This window comes from Schistocerca piceifrons, chromosome 2 (genome assembly GCF_021461385.2).
Source record: "Schistocerca piceifrons isolate TAMUIC-IGC-003096 chromosome 2, iqSchPice1.1, whole genome shotgun sequence".
Classification (NCBI taxonomy): Eukaryota; Metazoa; Arthropoda; class Insecta; order Orthoptera; family Acrididae; genus Schistocerca; species Schistocerca piceifrons.
Genome location: NC_060139.1, coordinates 693,009,138 through 693,026,661, shown reverse-complemented (window position 1 = coordinate 693,026,661; position 17,524 = coordinate 693,009,138). Strand labels below are relative to the sequence as shown.

The window sequence follows — 17,524 nt, the reverse complement described above, 5'->3', positions numbered from 1 at the left end:
GACTGTCAAGTGGTGGAAATTTCTGGATTCTGTTAGTAGTTAATTCATAAATTCCTCAAAATGTTATTCCTGAAACTGCAGAAGATCCAGTGACCATTGGTTTCAAAAAACCAAACCGAGGTTATAGCTGTGTGGAGGGACACTAGCCTCTCTGGTTGCCAGACACCTGGCACCACCTCAGTAACATCAGCCTGTTCATGGACAGGCCAAATGGCCCCTTGGCTGAAAGCCTAAGTGATCATTGTCATTCCTGCCCCCAATCATATTGATCTACAGTTTCTGTTCCTCTTCTTTGTGTTATTTCCCACTTTTGCAGTATTGTCTTGCCTTTTCCCACATTATCATTTTTTCTTTCTTCTGACAATACAGTTTCTGTATTCTTACTTTTTCTCATAATTATCTTTTAAAGTTTAATGTTTTATTTTTATAATAGTTTTTCAATCCTCTCCAATTCATGAATTATTATTAGTAGCAGTAACAGTAGTAGTAGTAGTAGTAGTAGTAGTAGTAGTGACGTTTTTCGCACTGATGTTGGTTTAATAACTCCTGTAATTGAAATCTGTATTGTGTTTAAATATGTACAGTTGTTTTGTATGTTCTCATAGATAGTTTGCAAAAAACATCTAATAAATTCAGTATTTTTGTCCTCCGACAGGTGGTGACTGCAATTCGTGAATTTATTCAAGCTTTGGAAACATACAAAAAAATATCACATTTAAGCCCTGAGGACAGGGACTATCTTCTGCAATTGCAGTGTAAGTAGTTACTCATATCCATATCCCATGGGTTTATTTATAAAAATCCTATTTAAAAATAAGTATATAACTTGGAAAAATTACCAATATATGAAAAGCATGGAAAATTCATATGGGATGCCAAGTCCATTTTTTTCTGTATGTAATATTTTCTCTGTGTTGAATGCCTTGTCTGAGATTAAGGTCACTAAATTGAGGAGACTTTCTGCCTATAAAATGAAAATAGTCACTTCAGATTAATAGATAGTGAGAATTTTTATTATTGACTTGTCAAACAAAGTTGTACAGGTAATGTCACTCAGTTCAGCATACATTATGGGCCAGTGTTGTGAGTTAAATTGCTCTTCTATCTTGCATTGGGAGGGAATGACAAGAGTTCAGAATGAGATTTTCACTCTGCAGCGGAGTGTGCACTGATATGAAACTTCCTAGCAGATTAAAACTGTGTGTCGGACCGAGATTCTAACTTGGGACCTTTGCCTTTCGTTGGCAAGTGTTCTACCATCCGAGCTACCCAAGTATGACTCACGCCCCATCCTCACAGCTTTACTTCCGCCAGTACCTCGTCTCCTACTTCCAAACTTCACAGAAGCTCTCCTGCGAAAGTAGGAGACGAGGTACTGGTGGAAGTAAAGCTGTGAGGACGGGGCGTGAGTCGTGCTTGGGTAGCTCAGATGGTAGAGCACTTGCCCGCAAAAGGCAAATGTCCCAAGTTCGAGTTTTGGTCCGGCACACAGTTTTAATCTGCCAGGAAGTTTCATATCAGCGCACACCCCTCTGCAGAGTGAAAATCCAATTCTGGAAACATCCCCCAGGCTGTGGCTAAGCCATATCCCCACATATCATTTCTTTCAGGAGTGCTAGTTCTGCAGGTTTGCAGGAGAGCTTCTGTGAAGTTTGGCAAGTAGGAGATGAGGTACTGGTGGGAGTAAAGCTGTGAGGTCGGGGCGTGAGTCGTACTAGGGTAGCTCAGATGGGAGAGCACTTGCGCGTGAAAGGCAAAGGTCCCGAGTTCGAGTATCGGTCCGACACACAGTTTTAATCTGCCAGGAAGTTTCATGACAAGAATTAATTGTAAAGTGTCTGATGGATTGTGGGGGACTGGAGGGAGGGGTAGCCACCTTCATAGAATTTGATAAGCATAATGTGCCCACGTGGATCATGCCAAATATCAAAAACCTAGGGGAATTTGTCTGGTCATGACCAGGAACATGTTTGGCAAACCTAGAGATCCCACCAAGATGAGGCCAATCAAAACTGCTAGTTCTCTATTACTTTAAATTGAGATCAGGCTTCAATGACTACCAATTGCACAAAATTGGAATATTGTGTATCACAAGGAGAAAGTTCCTAGTTTAACCATGTAGACTATGTGGGTGGTACAGATCACAAGAAAAACTTCCTCAACCTCAAGATGTGCTATTTACCAATGGCTTAGTTAATTGATGAGTTGTGTATTAACCCATGCGTCATTTTACAATCGTATTAGGTAAGTCAGTGTAATGCAGCACAAGACATAATTAAAGTCAAGTATTGATTGTCAACTTTCAACTTTAAAATCTATCATTTAAAACTTAGATTTAATGAGATGGCATGCTGTTGTACCTTTTATTCTATGACAGCCTGTCTGTGAAGTAATGAGATATAAATGATTTCTCTTCTTAAAAACAAATATTCTTGTAGAGATTATTTCTAATAGTGAATATGATGAACTTAAGTTTTTCCATGTTCCACAGTGTGTTGTTTTATACCAATATAATATTGTTAACCCAGGTTATAAATGATGAACTTTTGTTATTCATTTATTGGCCTCCAGACATAACCCGTAAACGCTGTCACCATATGTTTTATTTAAGTATATATGTTCCATGCCTCTGGATGCACATAATATGTTATAGTACAGAGCAACCTAACATGGCATAATTACACGTAAAATTGTCATAAGTTAGTATGATTATTTTGTTACATGTTAATCACTAGTTAAAACTTTGTCTATATCTTTATTTAACATCCACTAAGTAGTTGTGTGGATGTCTGTCATTTATTATTAGTAAGCATTTCATATTCATTGGAAGGTTTTCCTGGTTTCACCACTTCCTGCAGTAATTTAATGGCCTTATGCTGCCATTAGGGGCTAATGGAGAAAATACTTTTTAGGTCTGCAGTATAAGGAAAAAGATAGAATGCTACTCACTATAAAGATAACACACTGAGCTTCAGACACTTACAACAAAAAGACTATTACATGTTTAGCTCTCGGACAACAAAGCCTTCTTCAGAAAAGAAAACTCACACATATGCGTATTCACACACAAGCAAGCACACATCACTGCAATGTATGGCAGCTCGGACTGGAATGCAACTGTCACACTGCATGGCAGTCGGGAGTGGGACAGGGAGGGGGTGGGATAATAGGGTATTGGTGGAGGGAGAGAAGAGTGCTTTCTTGTGGAGTGTGCAGGGACTATATGGAGGCATGAGAAGACTGTCAGGTGCTGTAGCTGGGATGTGAGCAGTGAGGTTGGGGGGAAGGGGGGGCAGGTGCAAAGGAGAGGAGCAAGGAAGGGGAAAGATGGGCGGATGTGTTGATAGAGAGCGGCACACGGTGTGGGACGGGATGTGAATAAGGAGGAGGTGATAAGACAGAGGGGGTGGAAACTGTTGGATGGAGGGTGTGGCGACAGTACATTACTGTTGGTTGAGACCAGACAGAATAGTTTAGGGAGCAGGGAATGTGTTGTAAGGATAACTTCCATCTGAAACAGCCATTGAAATCAAGCATTTTATGTTCAGTTGCTTATTATGCCAAAGGGTGGTGTATCATGCTCTTGGCTGCTTTTTAGTGATGGTCGTGCATCGTGGTGGACAGCTGATTGGTCATAATACCAATATAAAATGCAGTGCAATGATTGCAACAGAGCTGGTATATGACATGGCTTGGTTTTAGATGTGGCCTGACCTCTGATGGGATAGGATAAACCTGTGAAAGGACAGGAATAGGAAGTGTTGGGAGGGTGGATTTGGCATATCTTCCACCAGGGTCTTCCACAGGGTGGTCAATGTCCAAGAAGGACCACTTCCTCTCTGATTGCTCCATCCACACCTCTGTCCTCATTATACCCACCAACGACCAACAATACCTGCTTTTCGACATCTGCCATCCCTTCTACATCAAAAAATCCCTCCCATACAGGCTGGCCACCAAGGAATGGCATATCTGCAGTGACAAGAACTTCCTTGCCCAGTATGCTGAAGGTCTCACCAGTGTCTTCTCAGACAGATACTGTCCTCCAGACCTAGTCCACAAATTTGTCATTTCCCCACACACCCCAAATCCCCCAAGAACGAACTACAAATGAGTGCCCCCTTTGTCATCCAATACTTCCCTGGAAGGGAATAATTGAATCACATCCTTCACCAGGGGTTTGATTTCCTATCATTATGCCCTGAAATAAGGGACATCCTACCCAAAATCTTTCCCACCCCTACTAAAGTGGTGTTCTGTCACCCACCCAACCTCCACAACATCCCAGTCCACCCCTATGCCACTCCCAGTCCCAACCCATTCTCACAGGGATAGACCTAGGTGCAAGACCTGCCCAATCCACCCACCCAGCACTTCCCACTCAAGTCCTGTCAAAGGCTTATCCTATCTCATCAGAGATTGAGTCACCTGTGAAAGTAACCATGTCATATACCAGCTCTCCAGTAATCATTTCACTACTTTTTATGTTGGTGTTGTGACTAACCAGCTGTCCACCAGGATGAATGGCCACCACCAAACTGTGGCCAAGAGCATGTTTGACCACCCTGTGCCACAACATGTGACTGAACGTAACATGCTTGATTTCAATGGCTGTTTCACAACCCATGCCATCTGGATCGTCCTGTCCAACACCGGCTTTTCTGAATTGCACAGATGGGATTTATCCTTACAAAACATTTTTGGCTCCCAAAATTATCCCAGCCTCAACCTACAGTAGCCTATTGTCTCCACACCTTCCACCTAACAGTTTCCACCACCTCTGTGCCATCACCTCCTCCCTGTTCATGTCTTCTCACCCTTGTTGTGTGCCAACCTCTGCAAATGCATCCACCTGTCTTTTCCCTTCCCAGCTCTTATCCAGTTCCCTCCTTTCCTTATTGCTTATTAGGTACTGGAGCAATGAGAGAAAATGAGCAAACTAACTAGCAGCTTAGTTGGCCTGTAGAGAACCCAGTGTGTGCCATTTGCCAGCAGACTGTCATAACTTTTTCTCTGCTAATGTACTGTCACTAAATTTAGATAAAGCACAATTCAATACTGAACTAGGCCTGACCCTACCATTAGAAATGATGCATAAGGGCAAATCAAGAAAGGACACACAATATTCTACATGCGTAAGTGTTTGTATTGATAAGAATCTGAAATGAAAGTCACATGTTACGATTTTCTTAAACATCTTTGCCCTGGAACTATCATATAACTGATAATATCAGATTTTGGAGTTACAAATGTAAAAATGTTGATTTACTTTAATGTCTAATGGGATCATACAGTGGACTACCGCTTAATTGAAAAAAAAAAAAAAAACATGTTTGGTGCAGAGAAGTGTGTGATAATAATAATATGTGGTGTCTACTTGAGAACATCTTGTGAACAGCTCTGTAAACAATTGAACATATTGACAACAACCTCACATCTCATTTCCAATCTTACGAAGCTTGTTGCCAACAGTTAATTACACTGTGAACATATAAATATAATACTAGAAGGAGACATAATTTATTCTATCTACTAAGTTCTAATATGGCACAAGAAGGAAGGCATAAAAATCTTTAACCATTTGTATTTTGCTTCTGCAGCTTCTTGAAGCATATTATAAACAGCAAATATTTTGTGTCAGGTGGCTATATTTCAGATACTTATCTCTTGGTCTTCATGTCAATAAAGAGTTGTCAGTAATTGTTTGCTGGAGAAAGCTAACATGGATACTGATGCATGTGGGACCTAGTTAGTGCACTTCACCAAATAATTAAGACTATTTGATTGGATGGATAAAAAATCTACTCACCGAGTGGTGTCAGAACACTCACATAAAAAAGGCTGTTGTGATTGGCAAGCTTTCAGAGCCAGTGGCTCTCTCTTCAAGCAGAAGGGTTGAAGGGGAAGCAAGAAGGGTGAAGTAAAGGGCTGGGGAGGTCTAGGTAAAGGTGTAGATTTTGGGAAAGTCACCCAGAACTGTGGGTCAGGGAGACTTACCGGTTCTGGGTGACTTTGCCAAAATCTACCCCTTTTCTTAGGCCTCTCCAGTCTTTTTCCGTCACCCTTCTTCCTCCCCCTTCAACCGTTCTGCCTGAAGATGGAGCCACTGGCTCCAAAAGCTTGCCAATCACAACAGCCTTTTCTATGTGTGTGTTCTACTGCCACTTGGGGAGTAGATTTTTTATCTATGCAATTAAATAACTTTATTAATAATTGATGGTTTTCATTGTTAAATAATTAAGACTGTTTTTTATGCATTTTGACATTTATTTTCTCTTTTGAAAGCAACTTTTCTCGGTGAATCTACATAATCTGGAATTTTGAATGGACTGCACACATTAACACTCTCTCAACACTAAAACTGACTCCAAAAATCAACTCTCTCATCTCTCTCAGTGGGCAGTAATGCCCCACTATAAATGGAATCATAACAAATACAATATTACATATTATTGTTTTACTGTCTACAAAATTGATTTACAGTTAAAATTTATGAACAATATTAGGAAAAGATAGACTGCTATTTACCATAAAGATGACATGTTAAGTTGCACACAGGCACAACTAAAATACACTTACACATTGGAAAGTAACTGTCACATGTTACAGAAGCAGAAATCTGGAGGGGGCGGGGAAAGGGAAGGGATAGCAGCGTACAGGTTGAGAGAGAGAAGAGCATTGATTGACAGATCATGCAGGAACTAGACTAACAACTATGGATATTGAAACAATGAATTTCAATAGTATTGATTTTTGTACTAATTATAGAATTACAAATACTGTTTTCATGCTTCTTAGATCAAAAATATACATTTCAAATTGATTAGCTTTTTCTTACTTGTTAAAATATACTGTAAAACAGAAACTATACTCTGTATTGTGTTGCTTTGGAAACACTGATTCCATATCACTTTAATTCTGTAGAAACATTGAAATAAACCTCCTGTTTTCACATACAAGTGACAACATTCAACAAATGGTGAAAGGTTAAACTGTATTTATGAAACATATTCATACACACACACTTGCATCATTATTAATGTGTATCATGTACTGAACTGAAGAAGTCTTGGTCTGGTACATTACCCACTTTTCCAGAATATCACACATAAAATTTATAGATGATATTTTGGCAGAGTGTGCATGGACCAGAACAAGAGGATATGTGTAAAAAGAGTTGACGCAGGTTGAACAGAGTTGTGCGTGGGTCATAATCAGTTACAGACATTCCTGCGAAGTTTTGGTGTTTGTGTTGTTCAGGAGACTAATAAAAATTGTTTTCTGTGTGATGATTAATCTCAATGAATTTCATTAATCAGTAAATATAATTAGCACAAACTTTGAAAATGGCAATATACATTCTAATAATCTGCACTCCTACAACTTAGTTTAGACCAACTAAACATGAAGCAACATTAGTAAATTAGAATGCAAAATGTGATAAAATTGTTTGGATGCAATGAATTTATGATACACAGGGTGGTCAGAAACACTACAAAGCTTGTAAGGGTGTTGCAGGGGAGGTTGTATTGAGAAATAATTACAGTGTGCTGCTTCCAAGTTATTTAGCATTGAAATTAGCCAATCAGGTCATTGCCCTCACAAGTGAATCACTTGCACATGCTAAAATGTAGTAATGCACAGACCTCTATGAGTCCGTGAGTTTCTACTTGTCCAAATGCTCATTACAGTTAAAATTTGACTATTTCAGAAGTGATAAGTTTAAGCTAGGTGATCAAAAGCTATGTTTGTTTGGTATGAGGAATCCAAATGAAGAACAAGTTTGGTGACAATGTCGCTGTCAAGCTGCTTGAATTTGCATGCTTGATGACCTGATCGGCTAACATCAATGCTAAATAACTCTGGAACAGTTGAATTTTTTTCTTAACAATTATTTCTCATCACAACCTCCCCTGTTACACCTTCACAAGCTTTTCAGCCTATTTCTGGCCATCCTGTGTATATAAAGGAGTGAGAACCAATATAACTCATATAATTTCTGTTTGTAAAGGAAATATGTGGAAAAACTTTTTATTTTTTGAGGAACACTTTTTTCACAGAATACACTTTGAAGATCCTCTAGGCTTTAATAATAATGTTTATTACTTCAGTTATGATGAACTGTTTCATGAACTCTTTTAATATCTTTTTAAATAAGTTGCCTTTGTTTTATGATAATCATCACATTTGGTTTCAACTGGGTTTCCCCTTTCTGTATCTATGTCCTTATTCTTAGCTGCTCTCATCATTTACCACCTTCTGGCTTTATTATTTAGTTCCATGTTGGAGTGTAGCATCAGGTACAGTTTGTAGTCAGTGTTTTCAGAAATAGTACATAATTTTGCCAGAACTTAATATAATCAGAGCAAAAACAGTGTAAAAACCAAGTTATACAGCTATGCTTGAGTGTTGACAGGACTGTAAATATAGAAGTAGTATTTTGAAAAGTAAAGACTTAACACTAAACAGTTTACTATTCACCATGTTCTGATATTGAAACACTAGCATATCATTTATTTGAAGTTCATAATTAATCTCTGTATACAAGATTTGTATAAGAACATGTAGTCATGTAGCTGCATGGGTACTGGAAAGAAACAGATGTGAGCTAATGTTGAATGAAATTACTCATATCAGCACTAAAATGACAAAAGTCCATGTAAATATTTAGAACACATGTAAATTCATGTGAATTTCAGTGTCATTGACATGGTCACAGAACTGGAAGAAATTCTTTTCAGACGTAAGCAAGTTCATACATAATTTATACTTAAATTAAACAGCTTAGTGCTAAGATGTAAAAGTTGAAATACCCAGTCATGATGCTGTTTTAATGGACAGTGCTAATAGCAACAGATTCACTGCCTTATTTTTAAGCAGTATTCTCTACATCTGTTGCAGTAATGATTTCCAATTTGTTTCTCCAATCTTTGATACAATTTCTCATGAACTTGTGTTAATATCTGTAATAATATGTTCCTACAAGGTTCAGAGTGATACAGCGACTCAAGCATTACTACTTCTTCATCACACAGAAATCCATTTCATCCATTTTCAACATTTTCTAATGATATTATGAATATATACTGTACTAAATTTAAAGACAGCAAAAACCCTGAATATAACTTCTTTATCATGCTTCTTATAATACATCATCACTGCGTTCATCATCATCAGCATCATTGTTCCTTCATACATTATTCACAAGTAACCCCATCAGAACATCATCATTTCAGTTTACAATAATTCTCATTATATTTTAACAGTTCACTGTATTTCATCATATTATACCTCACTTAATTGCCATTACCTCGTAGTAGAATAATCATCCATTACACTGTAACTACGCAAAAAGTAGTAAATTTTCTTCTGCTTGCCTCCTAAAAAATTGAAGTACCTAGAAGGGGAGGAGGAAATGAAATGAAACTTCATGGGTTGAGAGGCTATGTGATGTTATTGCAGTTATTACAATACTGAGTAATTTACAAATAAGTTGGCACTATGAGTACATTTATCAGTATGGCACATTCCTTCTGGCCTGGATTTATGCGCTAATTCAGTTGGCATGCTTCTCCTGAGGCATACTGGTGCACAGCTGTTGTAACTTGTCCTGGATACTGGCACAGGGACAGAGCTGCTGTCTGTGACAGTCCCACATGTGTTGTAACGAGGACAGATCTAGCAATCTTACTGGCCACAGGAGTACCTCAACATCACAGATAGAGTTCATATAGACATGTGACCTCTGTGGGCCAGCATTGTCCTGTTGATATGCTGCCAGAGTTTCCTCAACCACTACTGGCTGTGACCTTAAGTCCTATCCAATGGTTCCTCACACCGCGATGCCATCTTGGGAGCTGGTTATGACTTCAGGTCATGGCTGGTAGTGACTGAGGGAACCCTTGACGGCACAACAGTATGGCAAGAACATCCTGCATCCTCATGTGTTACCTCTTTTGCTACATTACTGTGGTGCCACTTTTCAACAGGACAGTGCTCATCGAAGCATGGCACATACTTCTATGAACTGTTTGCTTGATGTTGAAGTACTCACATGGCCAACAAGATCCCCAGATCTGTCCCCAAATAGAATATTGGTGACACTAGTTTGTACGTCAGCTTTCTCAGTGTCATTATCCAGGATATCGAGGACCAGTTAGGGCGGCCGGGGTGGCCGAGCGGTTATAGGCGCTTTGGTCGCAGGTTCGAATCCTGCCTCGGACATGGATGTGTGTGATGTCCTTAAGTTAGTTAGGTTTAAGTAGTTCTAAGTTCTAGGGGACTGATGGCCACAGAAGTTAAGTCCCATAGTGCTCAGAGCCATTTGAACCATTTTTGAACCAGTTAGGACACTTGTGGTTCAGATTGCCTCAGAAGAGGATACAATGGCTTTAAGCTCCATCCTCAACTGAGTAAATGCATATATCCAGGCTGGAGGTGCAACGTCATACTGATAAGTGGGATCATACTAACAAGTTACCCAGTATCCACATGGATTGGAGCAACTGGGTGACCCACCTAAAATTGTATTCCACTGCACACCCAACCTACACAACATCCTGGCCCATCCCTATGCCACACACCTCCTCCTAGTACTTGCAACAGAGGTCATATCTAAGTGGAAGTCCCAGGTACAAGACCTGCTCAATTCATCCACCCAATACATCCCGCTCTAGTCATGTCACAGACTTTTCTTACCCCATCAGACGCAGAGCCACCTGTGAAAACTGTCATGTCGTTACCAGCTCTGCTGCAATTTCTGCACAGTATTTTTTGTGGGCTTGACCACCAACCAGCTATCCACCAGAAACAATGGCCACCACCAAACTGGTCAAGAGTAGGGTTGACCCCACACAGAACACATTGCTGAGCACCACATACTTGACTTCAGTGACTGCTTCAAAACTTATTACATCTGGATCCTTTCCTCCAGCAGCAGCTTCCTGAACTACGCAGATCAAAGTTATTGTAACACGTCCGTCTCTCTTGTAATCCTCCTAATCTCTATCTTCACTAGCCCTTTGCACCCACTCCCTCTACCCATCAGTCTCCTCTCCTCTGTTCTGTCATCCACTCCCAGTCAACACCTTTTCATCATTGTCACAGTGCATCACACCATACATTGGCTATGGATTCTGTGTATTGCATCCTATTCCATGCACATGCTGCCTCTCCCTCCTGAATTCCTATCCCATACACCTGCTGCCTCCCTCTGCCACCCTCTGAGCTTCTCAAACCCTCCTCCTGCTTTCTGTCTCTTTCTCCTGCTACCCACCCCAGCTGATACAACCCCTCACCTCAGTCCACTTGCCAAACTGCAATCCCTGCATTGTGTGTCCAGGTAACACAAGGTAAGTGTGCAGAGAGCAACGTTTTCATTTTTTTGTGTGCCTGTTGACAATTCAATGCTTTTACTGCTTGGTGAGTGGTCTCCTTTATTCCTAAGTTACTTACCTTCTGCCAGAATGTGCGTGGTTTTATGCCATATTTTTATGTCACCATTGATTCATTGTTGAATATGCTCATTATAATAATTGTTTGTTACGTATTTGTGTATAGATAGATACAGAAAAAAGAAAAAAGTTATCTTTGTGTAAATAATCATTTTAAACTGTGATTATTTAGGTTGTGCGTGTGTGTCTGTGTGTGTGTAACAGTATACTAATATGCAGGACTTTTTTTTATTTTTACAGTGGAAATTGCAATGACTGAAGACCTGAAATATTTATTCATTCTACTTTTGCGCAGTTACAATCAAAAATTTCAGACAAAACAGTATCTCCAGGATGTTATAGTTAGTAATCATATTCTGATGCTATTTCTGGACTGCACTTCTAAGCTCTCACAATACAAAGGAAATGCTTCCATCACAGAACATATTAAACAGTAAGTGAAATAAAGTATTTGATTCTATTAAGATAAAAAAAACAGAAACTTCTAAATACTTCTAATTTAACAGTGAGCAGAATCCCTCCATCTGTGGGCTGTGACTACCATTATTCATTAAATGACCCATCATTATACCACAAGTGTTATTTACAGCTGCCACCATTTCTTGTTCCCCATTTTCGGCCTCTTTTTATTTAGCTAGTCTCTTTCCTGGAGGCCTCTGGCCCTCATTGCCTTGTAGCTGACACATCACACTTTGTGTTACATCTACTACTCCACAGCTGCATAAAAATGTTGTGAACTTTTGCTGCCCTTCATACAATGAAATTCTATGTTCAATAGTGTGGAAATACCCAGATCATGCAGTATTAATTGTTGGCAACTTTAGCATACTGAGTATAGACTGGGATGTCTACGGATTCATTGCAGGGGGTATGAACAATCAGCATTGTGAAGTACTTTTGATCTCGTTTCCCACAAACTGTATTGAGCAACTAACTGAACAGCCCACATGAAGTGGAAATATTTTAAATCTTGTAGCTACAAACAGTTCTGGCTTGGTCTCCAAATAGAGATGCTTACTGAAGTCAATAAATCAACGAAGAAGGCCAGGAGAATATTTTTGCTAGAAAGAGCACATATGCAGTTGTTAGTATGCTGTCAAGACAGTGAACTGACATTTATTCCTGTATGATGGACATAAGTGAGTTATGGCCAAAGTTGAAACGGATCGTAAATTGCACTCTGGAGTAGTATGTGCCGAGAAAGTGGATTAAGGCTGGAAAAGACCCACTGTAGTTTAACATTGAGATTTGGAAAATGCTGAGGAAGCAACGGCTGTTACACCCTTGGTTCAAAAGAGAATGTGCAAATGACAAGAAGTGAAAGATAGTAGAGATTTGAGTGTCCGTAAAAAGACTAATGCACAAATCATACAACTGCTACCACCATCTTCCATAGCTAAAGATTTTGCTGAGACTCAAAGAAAATTCTCTCCCAGTAAAATCACTAAGTGGGTTGAAGGCATGTTTCCAGTCGTGTCTTGACTGGTCTGATGTGACAATAGAAGATAGCAAAAGGAAAGCTGAAGTTTCAAATCTTGTGTTTAAGATATTGTTCATGTGGGAGGATTGTACAGACATACCATTGTTTAATCATTGCACAGACTCCCATATGAAGGACATAGTACTAAGCATACCTGGTGTAACGTGGTAATTGAAGGAGTTGAAAGCAAATAAGTTGCCTGGTCCTGATGGAATCTCAGTTTGGTTTTTCAAAGAGTACTCTATGACATTGGCCCCCGTACTTACTTTCCATTTATTAAAAATTTCTCTCCCAGCGAAAAGCTCCGAATGACTAGAAAAATGTGCAGGTGACCCCTATGTATAAGAAAGGTAAATGAAAGGAAGCACAAAATTAGAGGCCAATATCTTAACCATCTTGGTTTGCTGCAGAATTTTTCAACATATTCTCAGTTTGAATATAATAAATCTGCTTGAGATGGGAAAAGCTTCTGTCCACAAATCAGCATAGTTTCAGTAAGCATCACTTATGCAAATCTCAGCTTGCCCTTGTCTCGTGTGATATACTATGAACTGTGGATAAAGGAAAACAGACAGATTTTGTATCCCTATATTAACAAAAAGCATTTGACACAGTGTCTCACTGCAGACTATTTATGAAGGTACAAGCATATGGAATAGGTTTCTAGATATTTGAATGGCTCAAAGACTTTTTAAGTAATAGAACCCAGTACATTGTCCTCAATGGGGAGTGATCATCAGAGACAAGGGTATCATCAATAGTGCCCCAGGGAAGTGTCATAAGACCACTATTATTCTCTATATACATAAATGATCTGACAGGCAGAATGAGCAACAATCTGCTGCTGTTTGCTGATAATGCTGTGGTATAGGGGAAGGTGTCATTGCTGAGTGATTATAAAAGGATACAAGACGACATAGACATAATTTATAGTTGATGTGATTGATGGCAGCTAGTTCTAAATGTAGAAAAATGTTAGTTAATGGAGATGAGTATGGAAAACAATTCTGTAATGTTCAAACACAACATTAGTAGCATGCTGCTTGAACAGCGATTACAGTTGATTACATATCTAGTAATATGAAATGGAGTGAGCATGCGAGGATTGTAGTAAGGAAGGTGAATGCTCGACCTCAGTTCGTTGGGGGAATTTTAGGGAAGTATGTTTCATCTGTAAAGGAGAGCGTGTGTAGAACACTAATGTGACCCATTTTTGTGTACTGCTCAAGTGTTTGGAATCCGCACCAGGTTGGATTAAGGGAAGACATCAAAGCAGTTCATAGATTGGCTGTTACATTTGTACAGAGATGCTTCAGGAAGTCAAATGGCAATCCCTGCAGTGAAAGTTACATTGTTTTTGAGGAATGCTACTGAGAAAATTCAGAGATCTGTCGTTTGAAGATGACATCAGAAAGATTCCATTGCCACCAATGTGCATTTTGCATAGGGACCACAAAGATGAGAGAAATTAGGGCTTGTATGGAGGCATATAGATAGTCATTTTTCCCTTATTCTATGTGTGAGTGGAACAGGAAAGGAAATGAATGGTACTGGTATCAGGTACCCTCCACCACGGACCGTATGATGTAGATGTAGACTAGCAGTAGCCAGAAAAGCGTTTCTGAAGAAGCTAAATTCATTAACATTGAATATAGAATTAATGTTAGAAAGTCTTTTTTGAATTTATTTCATTGGAGTGTAGCATTGTATGACAGTAAAATGTTGATGATAAACACTTCTGAAAAGAAGTGAATAGTAACTTTTGAAATGTGGTGGTACAGAAGAATTCTGAAGATTAGATGGGTGGATCATGGAACTAATGAGTAGGCACTGAACAGAATTAAGGATAAAAGATATTTGTGGCACAATTTAACAAAAAAGAAGGGGTCAGTTAATAGGATACATTTTGAGACATAACGAAATGGCCAATTTAATAATGGAGGGAAGTGCTGTGTGTGTGTGTGTGTGTGTGTATGTGTGTGTGTGTGTGTGTGTGTGTGTGTGTGTGCACATTTGTGGGCATGCATGCACATGTTAATTCATTTGGAATGTAAAAATTGTAGAGCAAGAGACAAATACTGTAAGCAGATGCAAAAAAATGTAGGTTGCAGTAGTAACTCAGAGATGAAGAGGCCTGCACAGGATAAAGTAGCATGGAGAACCACATCAAACCAGTCTTTGCACTGAAAACCACAACAACAGGCATACTGCCTGAGAGATTATAATGACTCTACAGTAATTGTTTTTATTGTGTATTACAGCTTCAGATCACTTAAATGGCATTATTATCAATTTTGACTTATTACTAAGTCATGCAGAAATGTTTACATTGTGAAGACCTCTCAGGACCTGTCAAGTTGACTTACAGCTATGCAGACCATTTGATGACAACTTGAAAATAAGTCAAAACTGGTAATGATACCATATACGTGATTTGAGGCTGTGATATACAATGGTGTACAGAACTTAAGGATGAAAGCAACTTTCACATGACGTATCACTGACAGGTAACAGAGCTTGATGAAACTTTGACAACACATGGGAAAAACCACAGCAGTATAGTGCAGTAGGCAACTGAAATAAATATGCAGTGAGATGAACAGAAATGACACTTTTATTCAAACACAATAATTATGCCAAAGTCAACACAATTTACGATGGTCCCCTGGACATTACGAAAGGTGAAATATGATTCTTGATAAGGTGTGTGATCACACAGGTGGCAATACTTGCTCTGCATGGTACTCCATGCTGGTCACAAGGTTGGCAAGGAGTTCTTACGGTAGGACATTCCATTCCTCCACCTGTACGATTTACAACTGCTGGATGGTCATTGGCGCACGTGAACATGCTGCTGTTGCATTCCAGCCTGAGATGCTGGAGTTGGCAGTTATGTGTATGTGAGGTGTGCTTGCTTGTGTTTGTGAATGGCACGTGCCTCTCTTTTACTGATGAAGGCAGTGTCCAAAAGCTTTATGTAATTGACTTTTAATGGGGCCCGTCTGCAACTTGGCTTGTCTTCTTTATGGTAAGTAGCAGTCTGTCTTTTCTACATTGTTGATATTCCATGCTATGGTACATTTCCACAAAGCATCCCATACATGTTCAGTAGGATTTATGATGAGGAAGTGGGCAGGCCAGTCCATTCACCAAATAGACCCTCTTGCCAAGAACACCTCCACCTGCACAGTTTGATGTGATTGCATATTGTCATCCATAAAAATGGAATCAGGGCCAAGTGCATCCCTGAAAAGATGCACAATGGAAGGAGTACAATGTCATGATAACATTGACCAATGAGTGTACCATTTTCAAAGACTTGGAGGTCGCAGCATTCTGCCTCCCCACACCCTAACAACTGCCCAACCAAAGTGATCATGTTCAACAATGTTCCTGATGCATTACATGTTCTCACCTCTCACTATATTACAGTAGATAAAATCTAAAATTTCTAATTTTATTTTTCACTGAATGTTATTTGAAAATTTTGTTTTTGGAGTAATGTGATAACTGTGTGTCCAGTCATCTACTACAGAATTTGTTTTGACATTACTCTAAAAGTTTTGTCTTGTTTTCGCCTTAATGTGGTATTCTGACATAAATGTATTCTTGCTTTGAAGAAACACTGATATAATTTTTAAACATTAAAAGCCTAATTCAAATATATTTCAGTGTATTGAATCATCTTTTGAGGTACGTTACTTTAGTTTTCAACCAATTAAGTGAATGATTTACATGTTACTCTTTCTTCTCCCAGATGGTAATAATTACAGCTGTTGGTTCCCTTTTTATGGGTTCTGTGGGTATAGAAGTTTTTGTTAACACTCTTCCTTCATGAAAATGACTGCAGATAAATGCAAGTTGAAGAACAACTAGCATCACCTTATAAAGTGTGTGTGTATATAGGGTGTCCATAATTAAAGTTTCAAAACACTTGAAACAGGGGGAAATGTTATGGAACAAAAAATCTATGGCAATTTGACCAACAGATGGCACTTTATCAGAATATGCACACCAACAGATGCGTGGCACATACCTGTTCCTCAGTTTGCATCTGAGATGCCCAACATGACTGTCTCCCAGAAGGATCACACTTTGCTGTTAAACCTCTTTTACAAGAACAGTGGCTGTGGACCATTACCACTGCAGAAGCTCCATGCCCTCAAGGGCATGAAAAAAGGCACTGGTTTGATGTCTGCTAGGGGTCTGGAGAGAATGATTACAAAATTCAAAAAGACAAGTTCTTTTGAAGTGCAGTGTGGAGAAGGGAGGAAAGCAGCTGATCCAGCGTCTGTTGAAGATGTGGCCACAGTACTGCAGGAGGGGTCAAGCAGTGGTGTGCAAACGTGCAGTGCCCAAACGTTGGACACGTGTGTGGTGCATGAAATCCTACAAAACATTCTACATTGCTATCCATACAAAATCACCCATGTTCAGGAGATGCTTCCTGCCAACCTGCCAGAGCGACAAAAGTTCACTCTGAAATTTCATGCTCGCACAAATGTGGACGGTGAATGGCCTTCCAACATTCTGTGGACAGCTGAAGCCCATTTCCATCTTCAAGGACATGTCAATACACATAACTGCAGAA

At 39.4% G+C, this 17,524-nt stretch overlaps 1 protein-coding gene across 2 annotated transcripts in view; it reads left to right on the top strand.

Annotated features, from left to right (window-relative positions):
* LOC124775108 (protein timeless) overlaps positions 1-17,524 on the top strand; it is a 384,357-nt gene that overhangs the window by 270,128 nt on the left and 96,705 nt on the right. For both annotated transcript variants that reach the window (XM_047249934.1, XM_047249936.1), the window contains 2 exons: positions 656-755; positions 11,694-11,886. In XM_047249934.1, the coding sequence (XP_047105890.1) occupies positions 656-755; positions 11,694-11,886 (293 nt within the window). The remainder of the gene's footprint in view (positions 1-655; positions 756-11,693; positions 11,887-17,524) is intronic.